General features: G+C 46.3%; 1 protein-coding gene across 5 annotated transcripts in view; it reads right to left on the bottom strand.

Annotated features, from left to right (window-relative positions):
• The window catches only part of LOC126481546 (neurexin-1), a 2,075,559-nt gene that overhangs the window by 1,050,425 nt on the left and 1,007,727 nt on the right, over positions 1–17,407 (bottom strand). For all 5 annotated transcript variants that reach the window (XM_050105375.1, XM_050105377.1, XM_050105378.1 and 2 more), the window contains one exon: positions 1,561–1,710. In XM_050105375.1, coding sequence (XP_049961332.1) covers positions 1,561–1,710 — 150 coding nt within the window. The remainder of the gene's footprint in view (positions 1–1,560; positions 1,711–17,407) is intronic.

Below are 17,407 nucleotides of genomic sequence, written 5' to 3'. Positions count from 1 at the left end.
CCATGATGTAATACGGTTATAATAGAATTGTTTTGCATAATAACTCATAAATTACTGTTGTTGCATTGGTTGTTTATGTATGGTATGTTGTATTTAGGGCCTGAAGATGATGATGTAACAACATCGAAACTAGTTGCCAATAAAACCAACACGTTAATACAGCTGGAGGAATTACGTCATTTTTTAACATACATTATACCAGCTGACGTCCCAAGTCGTCCGTTTTAATTATGGATATAGGAAGAAGGAACAGTATTTAGAGGTTTAGTGAACGAGTCCCTGAGGACTGGGAGTGATTCCGACGACAATCACTCTCGGCGGCCGTACGACAGACAGGACACCGAGGAGAGTCGAGGGCGGCGATACGTCTCAGCGAGGAGCACGGCATTCAAAGTACACTGTGCGGGAAACCTGAGCTGAGCGCCTTACCACATCCAGGTCTCCCTGGTGTCGGACCTGTCGGCTGTGCGGCACGTGCGGCCATGTGCCACGACTTAACTGACGCAATGAACATTTGTTGGCGCACTTCCTGTCCAGTGATGAGGCTATCGCGACACCAGCACTACGTGGGCTGGTGAACAACCACACATCGGCACGGAATCTCAACGTAACACTCGAAAGCCGAACGTGTGGCCGAGCCTAGCCCACACCGCACTTGCGGTCGGCGCTTTGTTTTCGCTTCGGTGTCGTAGCTGGACACGCTCGAGCGATTCCTGCATCCCATATTGGTTTCCAGACAACAATCTCGACTCGGTGGTAGTTGAATAGGACGGCGCCCCACCGCACTTTGCGCACATAGTGTGTAATTACCTCGACGAGACGTTCCCAGACAGCTGCACCGCGCGAGGTTCACCACGGTTGCAGCCAGCACGCTCGCGCGGTCTGAACCGCCGTCGCACTTGTCTGCACGGGCGCGTCTAGAGTCAGCCGCAGTAGGCCAATATTAGTGATCTGCAGCGCCAGCGGGAACGCATTTCGACAGCGGTGCGTACAGTCGCCCCAGCAGTGTCGCAACGTGCGCCGAGGTGCACTGGGGGGAGACGGCAGTGCTGCTCGGGTTAAGGGCAGTCATTTAGGACGGCAGTGATTTCACTGAATTGCAGTCTCTTCGTCCGTGTTACATTCATTTTCCTTCAAGAACCGAGGTAAGTCTGCTAAATTGTCTCTCGACACAAATATGAGAACGTGGTCAATACAGAAATGTTCATGACATGCATGTAGGTGGAAGTACCACTTAAGAACGAATTGAAAGGTGAAAGAGGCTGCCACAGGGACTTAATAACTTTAAATTCCTAGCGGCTCTGCAAACCAACACAATGCAATGGAGATCCTTATAAAGGATTCGGTCGTAAGTTGTAGATTTTCCAGTATTTTCTATTTTACTTATTAGTTTTCTACATATTTAGGTATATTTTCGGCGTTTCCCATTAAATAGCTCTTTCTATCCAAATCCTGGGAGCAAGTTGTGTCGTGATTTGTACCATTAGAGCAGTTATTAATAACAAATTCCAATTGTACCGTTTGGTACAGTACTGCGTGCAGTGCGCCGTCGAGACGTACCTGTGTAGAAGAGCAGCCCGCTGGGCTGGCGCGTCTTGAAGACGAGCGAGATGGCGTCCTGGTTGCTGACGATGGGCTCGCCGCCGGTGCGGCTCAGGTCGTACGAGAGGAACTCGGCGCCCCGGAACGTCGCCTCGGACGGCGCCTTGTCTGCAACAGCGAAGCGCGCTCTCAGTGAACGGCCCACAGGCCGGCCGCGGCGCGCAGCACAAGTGCGTCCTGCTTATGTACACTGCTGGCCGTTGAAATTGCTACACCGAGAAGAAATGCAGATGACAAACGGGTATTCATTGCACAAATATATTATACTAGAACTGTCATGTGATTACATTTTCACACAATTTGGGTGCACAAATCGTGAGAAATCAGTACCCAGAACAACCACCTCTGGACGTAATAACGGCCTTGATACGCCTGCACATTGAGTCAGACAGAGCTTGGATGGCGTGTACAGGTACAGCTGCCCATGCAACTTCAACACGATATCACAGTTCATCAAGAGTAGTGACTGGCGTATTGTGACGAGACAGTTGCTCGTCCACCATTGACCAGATGTTTTCAGTTGGTGAGAGATCTGAAGAATGTGGTGGCCAGGGCACCAGTCGAACATTTTCTGTGTCCAGAAAGGCCCGTACAGGTCCTGCAACATGAGGTCGTGCATTATCCTGCTGAAATGTAGGGTTTCGCAGGGATCGAATGAAGGGTAGAGCCACGGTTCGTAACACATCTGAAATGTAATGTCCACTGTTCAAAGAGCCGTCAGTCCGAACAACAGGTGACGGAGACGTGTAACCAACGGCACCCCATACTATCAAGACAGGTGATACGCCGGGCCGGAGTGGCCGAGCGGAACCGCACGAGCGCTACGGTCGCAGGTTCGAATCCTGCCTCGGGCATGGATGTGTGTGCTCTCCTTAGGTTAGTTAGGTTTAGGTAGTTCAAAGTTCTAGGGGACTGACGACCACAGAAGTCCCACAGTGCTCAGACCCATTTGAACCAGGTGATACGCCAGTATGGCGATGACGAATACACGCTTCCAATGTGCGTTCACCGCGATGTTGCCAAACACGGATACGACCATCGTGATGCTGTCAACAGAATCTGGATTCATCCGAAAAAAATGACGTTTTGCCATTCGTGCACCCAGGTACCTCGTTGACTACACCATCGCAGTCGCTCCTGTGTGTGATGCAGCGTCAAGGGTAACCGTAGCCATGGTCTCCGAGCTGATAGTCCATGCGGCTGCAAACGTCGTCGAACTGTTCGTGCAGATGGTTGTTGTCTTGCAAACGTCACCATCTGTTGGCTCAGGGACCGAGACGTGGCTGCACGATCCGTTACAGCCATGCGGATAAGATGCCTATCATCTCGACTGGTAGTGATACGAGGCCATTCGGATCCAGCACAGCGTTCCGTATTACCCTCCTGAATCCATCGATTCCATATTCTGCTAACAGTCATTGGATATCGACCAACGCGAGCAGCAATGTCGCGATACGATAAACCGCAATCGCGACAGCCTACAATCTGACCTTTATCAAAGTCGGAAACGTGATGGTACGCATTTCTCCTCCTTACACGAGGCATCAGAACAACGTTTCACCAGGCAACGCCGGTCAACTGCTGTTTGTGTATGAGAAATCGGTTGGAAACTTTCCTCATGTTACCACGTTGTAGGTGTCGCCACCGGCGCCAACCTTGTGTGAATGCTCTGAAAAGCTAATCACTTGCATATCACAGCATCTTCTTCCTGTCGATTAAATTTCGCGTCTGTAGGACGTCATCTTCCTGGTGTAGCAATTTTAATGGCCAGTAGTGTATTACATACCTTATAACTAAGTTACAGTAAATGTAATTTCAGAATATTCTAATGTATTAAAAGCCTTCGAGGTTTATATTAATAACGCTGTAGCTAAGTAGCTTTTGTTTCAAAAGTCGTGTGCAGTCCCAGTCTCTGTAGTGTTGTGCTCTGATTGCCGCGGTGCTGCTACACAATGTGAAAATGGGTGACGTTGCTTCTGGTCCGCAGTGAAACATCCACGTGGAAAACCGTTAAAAAGTGGCAGAAAATTGTTGTCCTTAACGTTTTTCACAGGTTTACCCAAGTAATCGGCTTTCAAGTATCCGAGAACTTGTATTTAATACAGTTATAGCGTTTTTTAATGCGGGATGTGTAGCTGAATCGTAGCGTTGTAGGATCGTAAACTGGTACTGTATATTCCGTGGACCGGTGGTTCAAATCTCGGTTTGGTCTCCTTTCTGGTTCAATTTGAAATACCTTCATATTTTTAATGTAAAATTCATCAAATTTTAGCTAATTAACACAGATCTAACCATTTTATTACAAATGCAGGTCATTTTGTTTCTAATTACATAACGCACGCACAATTCCTGTTTTCATTGCGAATATAAATTCTTAACTATCGACGTTTATAAAGGCTTGTAAATGAAGTTTTTTTTTTAATCAGGAAAACGTAACAAATTACATTTTTCCGACAAAAGTGAAAAAATCAAATACTCTTTTATTTTTTGTATCACAGATGTGGTGCCACACGAGCCACAGTGATAAGCGTCCAAGGAACATGGAAAACATCGAGCACACCATACGAACACTGTATTTTTTACAGTTGACATCGTACCTCTGGAATATGAACGCAACAGAACTGATCTAGAGCCAAGTGTCGCGAGAAATGACAAATGTGCTGGAACTCACGCTCGACGCCTTGCCTCGCGTCACTGACGGACACCAGACAGGTATAGAGTGGTAGGCTGCGTCGAGAGAAGAGGACGAAATGTGGCGCTCGGCTGGCTTCGTAGATTCTCTTGTTGACTGACTCAATATCAAAGTCGCAGACGACAATTTCAGTACTGAAACGTCTTTCTTAGATTCTGATGTAGAAGGAATTCAAAGATTACTAGACGACTGACCGTAACTAACATCAACTATACGGGAAAATCCCTGCAATACGCTTTTGCGTCACACATAGCTCGCTCACAAAAATTACCCAGCGTTTAGGTCACGAATTATCATATTTTTTCTTTTTAATCACAATACTATGTTAGCTAAGAACGAGAGCATGTTATGCTTTCTGTCTGGTCCCCTGCGAAGAGTGCGGCACTGCTAGAGTTTTGCCGAATATCATTTTACGCTCATTAAAAATTGAATGAAATTCTAAGCTATATTGTTTGTCTGCTCGCCTCCTAAGGTCTTAACTGGAACTGTGACTGCAGGCTAGTGTGACCGGCTGGCTTGTCAGTGCTGTCCGAGTTAAATGAGCCGATGGTGCTGTTGTCCCGTGTTCTCGCTCAATCGAGGTGCGCGTACAGCAGAGCATAAAACTCATGGTTATTCTCACTGAAGCGTAATATAGACAGCTTGGGCTCCGCTCCACATGAAAGGGAAGCCAATGAGATTCCAGTGAACGCGGAAGAGCACGTAGGTTTATTCCTACGGCGAACACAGTATAGTGAGGCAAGTCGCGCAGAAACTGAACGGCCATAGCTTCTTCACGCCGGCGACACTGTTGTCCCAGTTGAAACAACCAAACCCCGTGATGTTTGTAGTGTGCCAGGCTTTTCTGACCACTACGTTGCTTCAGAGCTGATTGGCGATCATTGAGTTTGCGTTATTTTTCAGAGTGACGCCTTTAATGCACGAGGTTTAATGAATTAAATTAAATTACATAATTGCGTTTATTTTGTCCTCGTCGGCGAATGAGAGCAAGGGAGACCGGCACCGTACCGCTTTCCTTTTGACGGGTCTGCTCGCCGCAGGTCGCGGAAAGCCGACCAGCTGACGGCTGGCAGCCGGCCCGTGGCGCGAGCCCCCGCCGGACCCGTCTGCGCCGCCGCTCGCGTCTAATCAATGGACGTTGTTAAGGAAACAGAGACACGCACACTGGCTGGCAAAAAAAAAAAAAAAATACACACAGAAGCACAGTGAAGGGAACTTCACGGGTTGAAAGAGTATGCAACATTACGGCACAGATTACTGTATCGAGCCAGATCTACGAAGAACTCGGCAGTATGAGGCGACCCCCTGTGTCCTGAATGCACGCACTGATTCGGTGGGGACAGGTGTTACAACCGTCGTGAACCGGTCCTCCGTGTCCTGGAACAGAGCTGGTCGAGCTCAGGTCCTGTCGAGGACAGGTCTGGCCGTCTCAGCGTCGACAGAGACACGTGTCGTGGCTGCACGAGCATTGTCCCGTTGAAAAGTAGCAACACGATATTGTCGCACTAGAACTGAAACGTAAGGATGGAGGACATGCGTGATACACAGTTCAAAGTTCCTTCTATCATTCCGAGCCGCGACCCGAAGTCACATCCGATGGTTCCCTACACCGTGACGCCAAGCGCAGCTCCGCTGTGACTTTTGTAAACACTGAAAGAACAGGACTTCTCCCTAGGAAGCCGACTACTCACCTACGGCGGTCATTCCGGGTAAAGCAGAACCGCGATTCATCGATCAACGTAATATGTATATGTGTTTGGGACTTACGGACCCTCAACGTCGATGTTATGAGCGCCTTTACACATATTAAAGGAAACGGTTGTGGATAAACGTCTAATATTATTGTCATACAGCGAGGAGGTAACTTGTAAAACGACACTCATTCACTCACTCGTACCTTACTCGCGTACATCCACACAGTCACTCTACCTCACGGGCTTTAATACAACGGCGAAGATTGAAAGGTGTTGTACGTCGGATTAAAACAAAAGTAAAAGCACAGAAGACCTCTCCCCAAAAATTTAGGATACAAGTTGGACACAGCGGAAAACTGTTAGCCACACTCGTTTGAACGTCATTTTCAACCTGACTTAAAACAGATTGCAGATCTGGCGCCAAATCTGCATCTGCCGTCTGGTCTGAAAATAAAACACAGTCGAATAAAATGTGGCGTTCAGAGATCTGCGCGCATAGGGCTGTGGCCCATACGAAGACGAGTAAGGAGAACCTCGTCCCATCGTCGTCGCTGGAAGGAAGTACGCCACGGCCGCGTAGTGGCCTTTACTAGACGCAAGTTACTCTCCGTCACCTCCAGCCACTCGCTCTGCCACCGACGCAAGACTCTGGAACTCGACAGCGTGCAGGAGGACGGCGCACTGAAATAACGGAGAATGACGAGACGCCTCCGCGGCTGCTAGATCCGCCCTTTCGTTTCCCGCAATACCCGTGTGCCCCGGTAGCCAGCAGAAAGACACCTCCTGTCGCTCTGACTGTAGCTGGAGGAGGCCATCCTGGATATTGTAGAGAGTGAAGGCTCTGACAGAATCGGAACAGACAAAAAACTTAGCACTGGAAGAACGTCTCATCTGCTCCATTGCCCGCTATATGGCATATAATTCTGCGTCGAAGACAGTGAAGTCTTGAGGCAGTCGGACAGCTGCATACTTGTGGTGCTCATATAAAATGTCGCAATCGCACTAAAAACCGAAGCACCCGTGCCGTCTCTCCTGTACTGCACCAAATTCCTGTACTGCAGTGACCACAGTGGTAGGCGGTTAAAACCCTGGGTTTGAGGTTGGGCACGCTCCTCACCGAGTGACTCCCACAGTAGAATGCGACATCATCATCATCAGCATGACGAGTACTCGGTTGCCGTCTAAGACACCCCCCACTCCAAACGCGGCCGGTTGTAGTGTGCTGCTAACGGCAGCCTACGAGTCGGACGGTAACTCCCTAGCCCGGTTGCTGCCAGCCCGCGAGTAACGGTGCGGGATAAGACAGACTGTTATGGGCAGTGTGTTACTAGTTCTCTAATTGCAGGCCCAGATGTGAAGCGGTTCCGATGTGCTCCACTGTGACGGCTGCCGGCACCTCGACACGACGACTTTACCTGCCCTCACACTGGCCTGCAGTTCTGCAGCGGTCGCGGCGCCGTCCCGATGCCCCACAGATTTCGGTATTACACGATCTGAGCAGACGGCCAAAAGGAGACCCACAGGTCAGGGTGCAGCCCGCAGCTGTGTCCGCGACGCCCCTCGTGGTCGCTCACCCCTTACACGCGCTACACACCAGGCCTGCAGGCCTGCCAGCGACGCTACACTCGTACAACACCGACGCTCTCTGTTGGCCGCTGTGCCTGCCACAGGTGGTGGCTACCCCAATCACTTACACGCTCGACGATGATGTGCACGTGTACCAGGTTACACTGCCATTCGAGAATGTCTTTTGAGCGCTTCACCCTTTCTTATCAGACAGGGTATTATTTTAACTGTACCAGATGTTGTGAAATTGCAACTGAGTCAGGCCCTGCTTATCTGCAAAACTGTAAAATTGTTTCTGCGAAGATATTAACAGTTGCGACAGTCTTAAGACACATAGGTATCTTATGTGCTGTGTACCATCAACTGTGAAGAATACGATAAAGCTCATTCTCAATACTTTTCTTACTACACATAACACGGTAAGATACGTAAAGGAAAGCTAAAATTATTACTGAAAGAAAGATCATAAGCACATTAATGAATATCTCTGGAGAATGTAGTACAAGTAAACTGCCGTGTGTAGTGAAACAATTTTGCTACGGTGAAAGTTATTTTAGTCAAAGACAGGAAGTGAAGAGGCCAAATTATATGTTCATACGTATTCATTTTCAGGAAAACACAAGCAAAGATTGTAATAAATAATATGATTTATATAAGTGAAAATTCATTAACGAAACATCGGTTGCCGTGTGTGATCTATGGAGTATCTTTGGAACAGCAAAATCAGAGAATTGCTGTTCGTTTTCATATCTATAGCAAACTAAAACCGACGTAAAGGATATTTTTTCAATTACGAAAAGTTTTCTGCTCCCATTAGCTTTATTCTCCGTAGTCTCAAGAAGAGTGTTCAACAGTTCAGAGGTAGAGTTATGGTGGAAGTGCACAGAGAAAATTGTATAAATAGTGACCACTCAAAGCGACGTAGTCAACGTGCGAGGAGGATCCGTATGCAGTCGCGTGGCACTGTTCCGAAATCTGATAACAGGCTAAAAGCGTTACACACTGTCTGTTGCAAGTTTAAATCCGCGACTTGTCAGGTGCAGAGGGCCGTGACACAGCCGCCAGTCCGCTCCGTCCCTCTCCTCCCGCTACACACACACACACACACACACACACACATACACACACATATATATATATATATATATATATATATATATATCAAGGAAGCCACGGCAGCGATCGGTATTGTCAACAGTTGTGTGCGAGAGCCGTTTGTCGTCAGGTATCAAAACCTGTTTCCTCGCCGCCACTGCTCTCCTTCCAACAGGAAATGCAGACGGCTTTCCGCTATCAAAGCTTCAAATAGCGCTGTACACTGCCTGCAACTTGCAACTATTTCTCCTTGGGTTTTCAGGCAACGTCAACAACGAGTGAAAATGACAGTATCGAAAGTATTCTCCCATATCTCAGTGTTACGGACGGAAAAATAATATGATATGTACAATTTTCATACAACTATACACTCTGAATGAAGCACTTTGTGGGCAGTAGGTACCTAATACGAAGTGGTAATGATGACGTGTTTCGTAACTAATAACCACTGAGTTTCACTAGTTCCGAGTTCTATTTTAAAAGTGACTGTGCTTAGTTTCCTCCGCTATTCCAATATTCAACCGAATTTCACCTGATTGAGCTCGTAGGTTCTTTTTTGGCTGTACTTACGGAGTTCAAGAATTACCTGCGTGTCGGGAATAAATACTCGACGTTTGCAAGAAAAGCCGGAAGTATAAAACTCGTAAGCTGCGTAGCCGTGAAATAAGCGTTTTGAACAGGTCTTGAGCAATGCACTACGTTTGAAAGAAAAATCACCGGCTCCTGTAACTTAATAGCTGCAATATCTTTGTCGAGTACGTTTGCCACGTAATTTGCCACACCGCGTGCAGTGCGGGTGGTAACGTGATCAGATACGGTGCGGGGATTTCTCCTTCACCGACGGGGGGAGATTAACGTGCAACACACTGGACAAGCGTCGGGGATAGGCGGCGTTGATATCCACGTACGAGCACGCAGGCTCGTGTTTTCCGTCATCTTGAAAATTCACGACTGAAGTTAATGCCACGACGGACGATTTTCCAACCGTTCCTCGTACAAGCCGAGCCTTTGTTTGTCCCGTCTGTAATGACTCAGACGTCAGTTAGACCGGATCATACTTCAGCCGACATCATGATAAGCAAGAATTAACAGCAAGCGACATCACCCAGCGGCCGTCAGACTCGGCTGACAAACCAGCACACATAATTTAAATAAAAGCGTAATGACGCTGTGACACTCTCCCCACTCTTGCTACTGCGTTAAAAAGGTACGTAGCATAATGGTTTCTTGCCTACAGTCCCACATAACAGTATAAGCAAATAAGAGAAAGCAGAAAGGTGGAAGGAGTATATAGACGGTCTATACAAGGACGATGTTCTTGAGGACAATATTATGCAAATGGAAGAGAATGTAGATGAAGACGAAATGGGAGATATGAGTTTGACAGAGCACTGAAAGGCCCAAGTCGAAACATGGCCCCGAGAGTAGACAACATTCCATTAGAACTACTGATAGCCTTGGGAGAGCCAGTCCTCACAAAAGTCTACCACCCAGTGAGCAAGATGTATGAGACAGGCGTCATACCCTCAGACTTCAAGAAGAATATAATAATTCCAATCCCAAAGAAAGTAGGTGTTGACAGATGTGAAAATTACCAAACTATCAGTTTAATAGGCCACGGCTGCAAAATACTAACACCAATTCTTTACAGACGAATGGAAAAACTGGTGGAAGCCGACCTCGCGGAAGAACAGTTTGGATTCCGTAGAAATGTTGGAAAACGTGAGGCAATACTGACCCTACGACTTATCTTAGAAAATAGATTAAGGAAAGGCAAGCCTACGTTTCTAGCATTTGTAGACATGGAGAAAGCTTTTGACAATGTTGACTGGAACACCCTCTTTCAAATTGTGAAGGTGGCAGGGGTAAAACACAGGGAGGGAAAGGCTATTTACAATTTGTGCAGAAACCAGATGGCAGTTATAAGAGTCGAGGTACATGAAAGGGAAGCAGTGGTTGGGAAGGGAGTGAGACAGGGTTGGAGCCTATCCCCGATGTTATTCAATCTGTATATTGAGCAAGCAGTAAAGGAAACAAAGGAAAAATTCGGAGTAGGAATTAAAATTCATGGAGAAGAAATAAAAACTTTGAGATTCGCCAATGACATTGTAATTCTGTTAGAGACACCAAAGGACCTGGAAGAGCAGTTGAACGGAATGGACAGTGTCTTGAAAGGAGGATATAACATGAACATCAACAAAAGCAAAACGAGGATAAAGAAATGTAGCCGAATTAAGTCGGATGATGCTGCGGGAATTAGATTAGAAAATGAGGCGCTTAAGCTAGTAAATGAGTTTTGCTATTTGGGGAGCAAAAAAACTGATGATGGTCGAAGTAGAGAGGATATAAAATGTAGACTGGCAATGGCAAGAAAAGCGTTTCCAAAGAAGAGAAATTTGTTAACATCGAGTATAGATTTAAGTGTCAGGAAGTCGTTTCTGAATGTATTTGTATGGAGTGTAGGCACGTATGGAAGTGAAATGTGGACGATAAATAGTTTAGACAAGAAGAGAGTAGAAGCTTTTGAATTGTGGTGCTGCAGAAGGATGCTGAAGATTAGATGGGTAGATCACATAACTAATGATTAGGTATTGAATGGAACTGGAGAGAACAGGAGTTTGTGGCACAGCTTGAGAAGAAGAAGGGATCGGTTGGCAGGGCATATGCTGAGGCATCAAAGGCTCACCAATTTAGTATTGCAGCGCAGCGTGGAGGGTAAAAATCGTAGAGGGAGACCAAGAGATGAATAAACTAAACAGATTCAGAAGGATGTAGGTTGCAGTAGGTACTGGCAGATGAAGAAGCTTGTACAGGATAGAGTGGCATGGAGAGCTGCATCAATCCAGTCTCTGGACTGAAGACCACGACAACAACAACAACAACTGTATAAAATAAATAAAACACGTATTTGTAAATCTGTCGGCTTCATTTACCCGTTGATTCAGAGAAATATGGAGTCTCTCTTCATTTCTTGCAAATGCACATAGGACATAACATCGGAGAAATCATACCAAGCAAGTGAAAGTAATTAAAAAAAGTTTCTTTTCCACGTTCCTACAAACAGATCGCTGTATGCATAGTAAAATTGTGTTAACAAAGATCTGTTTTAATAGTCACAATGTCTTCTTTTTGCATTTTATTTAAAAACTGGTGAAAAGAGAAAAATCTTACTATTGGTCTGGATTTAAAAAGATTATTTTGGATTTGTATTTTGTGAAGATTCACTTAACTACGAAACTTTTATTACTATTATTATTATTGTCATTCTTACTATTGTTACTACCATCTACAATGTAAATAGCTTCAACTGTCCAGTCGTTTTACGTACGGAGATTCTTAGTAAGTTTTCTCCGTATTTCATGGAATTCGTAGAGTGTCTAATCTTTCCAGCGAGTCTCTTGTTGACGAAAAGAAGAAACGTAAGGTAAAAAACAGGAGAAACCAATATTATGTTCTGTATTTAAAAATGCGGTACGAGACAAGGATCGCAAGACTGTCACCTTGTTTTAACGCCGCTTAAAAGCGGAAATGAAATTACAGTACCAGGAATGATATGAAATAAACGAAATATTACTTATTGTGCTATACTAGGCAGGACGTAGGGTTAAGTTTGAAGGTGGTTTGGGGTAGGCAGGGAGCTATATTTGTCAGGCAGACCTGCACCAACTCCGGCAGCTGAGGATCCTCTGACGTGGCCGGCTGGCCGTCGGCTTCAGTCGAGCACGAGTTGTAGGTGGGTGGGAGGTCTGGAGGGCGGAGCAGTCGTACGGGCCGGCCGGGATGGCCGAGCGGTTCTAGGCGCTTCAGTCTGGAACCGCGCGACCGCTGCGGTCGGAGGTTCGAATGCTGGCTCGGGCATGGGTGTGTGTGATGTCCTTAGGTTGGTTAGGTTCAAGTAGTTCTAACTTCTAGGGGACTGATGACCTGAGACGTTAAGTCCCATAGCGCTCAGAGCCATTTGAACCATCTGAGCAGTCGCACGCCGCCTGCAGCGGAGGCAGGGCAGTGGCTAGTGCCACCGGGGTGTGGCGGCTGCGCGGGCAAGGCGGCTGCGGGGCCGCGTGCTCGGTGGACGGTGTCGGAGCACACGAGGTGACGAGCGAGCGCCGTCTGGCGGCGTTCCTCCTCCGCGAAGCCTCCGTCGTCAGGCAGCACGCTGAGCGGGCACTCTACATCCACATCTACATCTACACAGGTACTCAGCACTCCACCGTACGGGGCGTGGTGGACGGTACACCGAACCACTACTACTCATTTCCTTTCCTGTTACACTCGCAAATAGGACGAGGCAAAAGACTGTCTATACGCTTTCATATGTCCCATAATTTCTCTTATTTTATCTTCCTGGTCCTTGCGCGAAAATTCAAATGTCGGCCCTCTTCAATTTTCTTAGTACTGTTCCTCGAAAATGTTGCCTTCCCTCCAGGTATTCCCATTTGAATTCCCGAAGCATTTCCGAAACATTTGCCTGCTGTTCGAACCGACAAGTAACAAATGTAGCAGCCCGCCTTTGAATTGATTGGATGTCTTCCTTTAATCCGACCTGATACGGATTCCAAACACTCCAACAGTACTCTACAACAGGTCTCACTAAGGTGCTATATGCAGTCTGCTTTACAGATGAACCAGACTTTCCTACAATTCTCCCAACAAACTCAAGTCGACCATTCGCGTTTCCTAATAGAATCGTCGTATGTTCGTTCCATTTCATATCTCTTTGCAACGTTACGCCAAGATATTTAAACGATGTGACTGTGTTAAGCGGGACGCTACTGACGCTGTATCTCAACACTACGGGTTTCTTTCTCCCTATTCATCCGCATCAACTTACGCTTTTCTACATTTAGATCTAACTGCCATTTATCACAACAATTAGAAATTTTATCCAAGTCATCTCACAGCCTCCTACATTCGTTCAACTTCGACACCTTACCGTACACCACAGCATCGTCAGCAGACAACGGAAGGTTGCCGGCCATCCTTTCCGCCAAATCATTTATGTGTACACAGAATAGTAGCGGTCCTGTCACACTTCCCTGGGGCACTCTTGTCGATACCCTCGTCTCTGATGCGCACTCGCCGTCGAGCACAACGTACTCTGCTCCATAACTTAACAAGTCTTCGAGTCACTCACGTATCTCGAAATCTGTTCAGGTACGCTCGTACCTACTTTAACAACCAGCAGCGGGGCACCGTGTCAAATGCTTTCCGGAAATCTAGAAATACGGAATCTGCCTCTTGCCCTTCACGCATTGTTTGCAGGACGTCATGTGAGAAGACGGCAAGCTGAGTTTAGCACGAGCGATGCTTTCTAAGACGCACTTCTCGGTCTCGAGAAAATTTACTATATTCGAACTTAGAATATGTTCGAGGATTCTGGAACAAACCGACGTTAGGGACGTCGGTCAGTAATTTTGTGGGTCCGTTATACAGTGGAGTCACCTGCGCTTTTTTCTGGTCACTTGGGACTTTGTGTTGGGCGAGAGATTCGCGATAGATGAGAGCTAGGAAAGGGGCGAATGCCGTAGAGCACCCTTTACGAAACTCAACTGGGGCGACGCCGCGGTGTCCGCTGTTGCCGGTGGGCGGCCGGTTCTGCCGCGACACCGGCGATCCGCATGCTGGGGACCGTGCCGACACACACCGGCGGCCGCAGTGCCCTACTTGCCTCAGAGAGCCTCTGCAGGGAGAGAGTAGTCAACCGGACGGCACGGCGGCCATTTTTCTGCCTAACTGCGGGCGGGACTTTTGAGTGGCCAGTAGTGGAGTACACACTCACCGAATCAAAAGCACAAGACAATATACAGAAATCATTCGTTAAATGCCTTTCTTTACAGCTATAATACACTCATAGTAGCCTACTACGTACAGCACCGGAAAATTTGATACAGTGGCTGTAAAAATTATTCGTTACTTGCATTTATCTCCTTTAAAGTTTGTTTACTAGACATATTGAAATGAAAGTAACGTAAAAAAAAACTGTATAGCACTTGTTTTGTAGCAGAAGTGCATAACACTAAAGATTTAACGTACCTGTATTACGGCAGATGAATGAAAGTCGTAAGCAGTTGTTTACTTGTGAGATGCAAAAAGTGTGAGATGTATTAGTACTTCTTGTCACGTCTTCAAATTTTTTGCATGTCTCAAGTAAACAACTGCTTACGACTTTCTTTCATACATGCACTGAATACCTCTCGTAGATAACAAACGGAAAAGATTACAAAAATCAGGTAATGTTAATTGTAGCTACTGTAATAACGAACAAATATAACAAGAAAACTACCGTATCCCTTCTACCGCACAGTAAGTAGGCCTATTAAAAACTGTCCTCAAGAGTACCTACAGTTATTTACTACGAATAATGTTTCAGCAACCACGACAACTGCACGCTTACAACTTGCCTGCGTCAACAGTCAGGCAATAACACTGAAACCAAAATAATGCCCAGTGTTCTGATTTGGAACGAAATAGAGTTTGACGCTATAAAGTCGAATGAGCAAGGCACAACAGTTACAGGAACTTTCCGTTTCCATCAAGGACTGTCAGATATTGGCTTCAGAAAAGCTTGTGATGCTACCAGTATGCACGAACTGTTAAAGAAATAACAGCTTAAAAAACGATATACAACTAAATCGAACATGCATGCACAACGTATAACAAGCCTCTCAATAATTCAGATACCTTTTAATCGTTTCCAAAAGTCCTCTGAACTTCAATTCAACTCAAAAGTACGGCGAACATAGGAGATACGTTTGACAGAAAAATGGTGCCAAAGCTAATCAACCAATCACGGGCAACTTCACCTATGGCCACTCTCTCTGTATACAGGCTCTCTAACTTGCCTACGCCGTGCCTCGGCGCACCTGATGTCGCTGCACGATCCCGTACGGCCGGGCGCACAACACGTACGTCTCTCTGGCGCTAGTCGTGTGGCGTCTCTGTGATTCTGCATGCCAGTCAGTACGACAGTCCAGATTGAGTCCATATCTGCATGACAGTCGTGAGACCCCACTCAACGCGACCAGCAGTGTCTTGTAACGATGAACTGCATTCTGGATAGGCCGAGATCGTGCAGCAGTAAATGCTGGTATACGTCTCTCGTATGATCGCCTCGACTTCACTTACTTGCACATCAAAGTGCGTACTACATTTCACGTTAATCGGAGAAATTTTCTGCATGCCGACTGCGTGGTAGTCCAGCAGACTACTAATATCGAATATTATAACGTACCTTGAAGAATGAAAGCGTCACATGGAATAACTTCCTGAACGTGGAATGAAGTCGAAGAATTTACAACTGAGAGAACCCAGTAAGATGTTATAGCGGTCAGAGGAAGATTCGATAAAAACGCAAGTATCTTTGTGTGTGCGCAAAGCAATGAGCACGTGACACCTGACAGAAATATACGAAAAGCGGTAATTTTTGATTACCCATTAATGAGACTGTTGTTCACAGGAAATTAATATAACTGCGGAATTATAAGGAAATGCAAAACGACTTACACTGTATCTCTACCTCGTGCACTGCAATAGTACCCTTCTGGAATGTCACTAAATCAAAATAATGACACAAAGAACACATAGCACCCGAGAGTATCAGTTTACAGAATTTCTCAGAAATTGAGTGCATGATGTCAACGACATATAGAACCATACGAAATGGAAATTCACTAGTAGGATAGTACAGTAAGTAAGTGCATAGCATCTTATAAGACAACCTCATAATATTACTGTATAATTGAGATGCCCGCTGGAAGAAAGGTTGTTCTTGCAACACCCTTTTGTTAGAAGCCCAGTGCACAAAGCGGCCTTGTGGTAGCGCTTCGTTCGAACACTGGAGCGTGACAGTTGGCTGCTATTGTTGCCAGCCTCCGTCACGCCTTGTGGGCGGCGCTGGAGAGCCCATCTCTGCACACAGCCCCCTTCGCCCGCCTCCCCCGTCCTTGGCGCCATCTGCGTGGCCTGCCCGCGGGTTGCCGGCAAAGCGCGGCTGCTCGCAGCCGCTGGACACGCCCACCGCGTAAATAATTCAGCCGCGAAAATTGCGCGACTCGAGCGCTTGGCGTAGGAGGCCCAGAGGAAAGGAAGGCTTCACCACAACAGGGGCTCCACAGCACTACCGTCTCGTCGTATAGAACACGCTGCCAGCTTTATGCAAAAAGCACTGGCAATCTAAAATGTCTACGGTTGCGGATAATCTATACAGTCGAAAGTGGCTTATCTGTCTTCAACAAGGTGACGCAGAGCAGCGGGAAAATGTGACGCAATTGGAAGAAAAAAATGAAGGTTATAAAAGTACAGTGGCCAGGCAGAACATTATGACCCCTTACCTAATACGTGGTGAAATGCCCTGTTTAGCCTGCAGGACAGGACAGATAGAATAAATTGTGGAAAGGGGCCAAAATAAGGGGCTGTCAGTTACCCTCGAACATACAACTTTATTATTTGATCAAATATTACAAGAGCCCCAAAAAATTTTTTAAGCACACAGCCTTAATCTTTGGGACTTAATTACCGGCTGAAAGCCACTTTAAATTAAAAACGGCTGAAGGCCAATAACTTAAAACGCAAGCATAATTAGAAATTTAAAACGGAAGCCTTATCTTAAAAGAGTTCTTTAGTTAGGCTGAAGTAAACAAGTTAAATTCAAATCGGCTGCAGACCGAACACTTAAAACTCCAAAACATTAATTTTTTTAAATACCAGGGTCCTTACGTGAAACAGTTCTTTAATTTAGGCTGAAGGCCTTAAGAAGAAA

This window comes from Schistocerca serialis, chromosome 5 (assembly GCF_023864345.2).
Source record: "Schistocerca serialis cubense isolate TAMUIC-IGC-003099 chromosome 5, iqSchSeri2.2, whole genome shotgun sequence".
Lineage (NCBI taxonomy): Eukaryota > Metazoa > Arthropoda > Insecta > Orthoptera > Acrididae > Schistocerca > Schistocerca serialis.
Note: the sequence above shows the minus strand (reverse complement) of the source record. Positions and strands in the feature narration are given on the sequence as shown.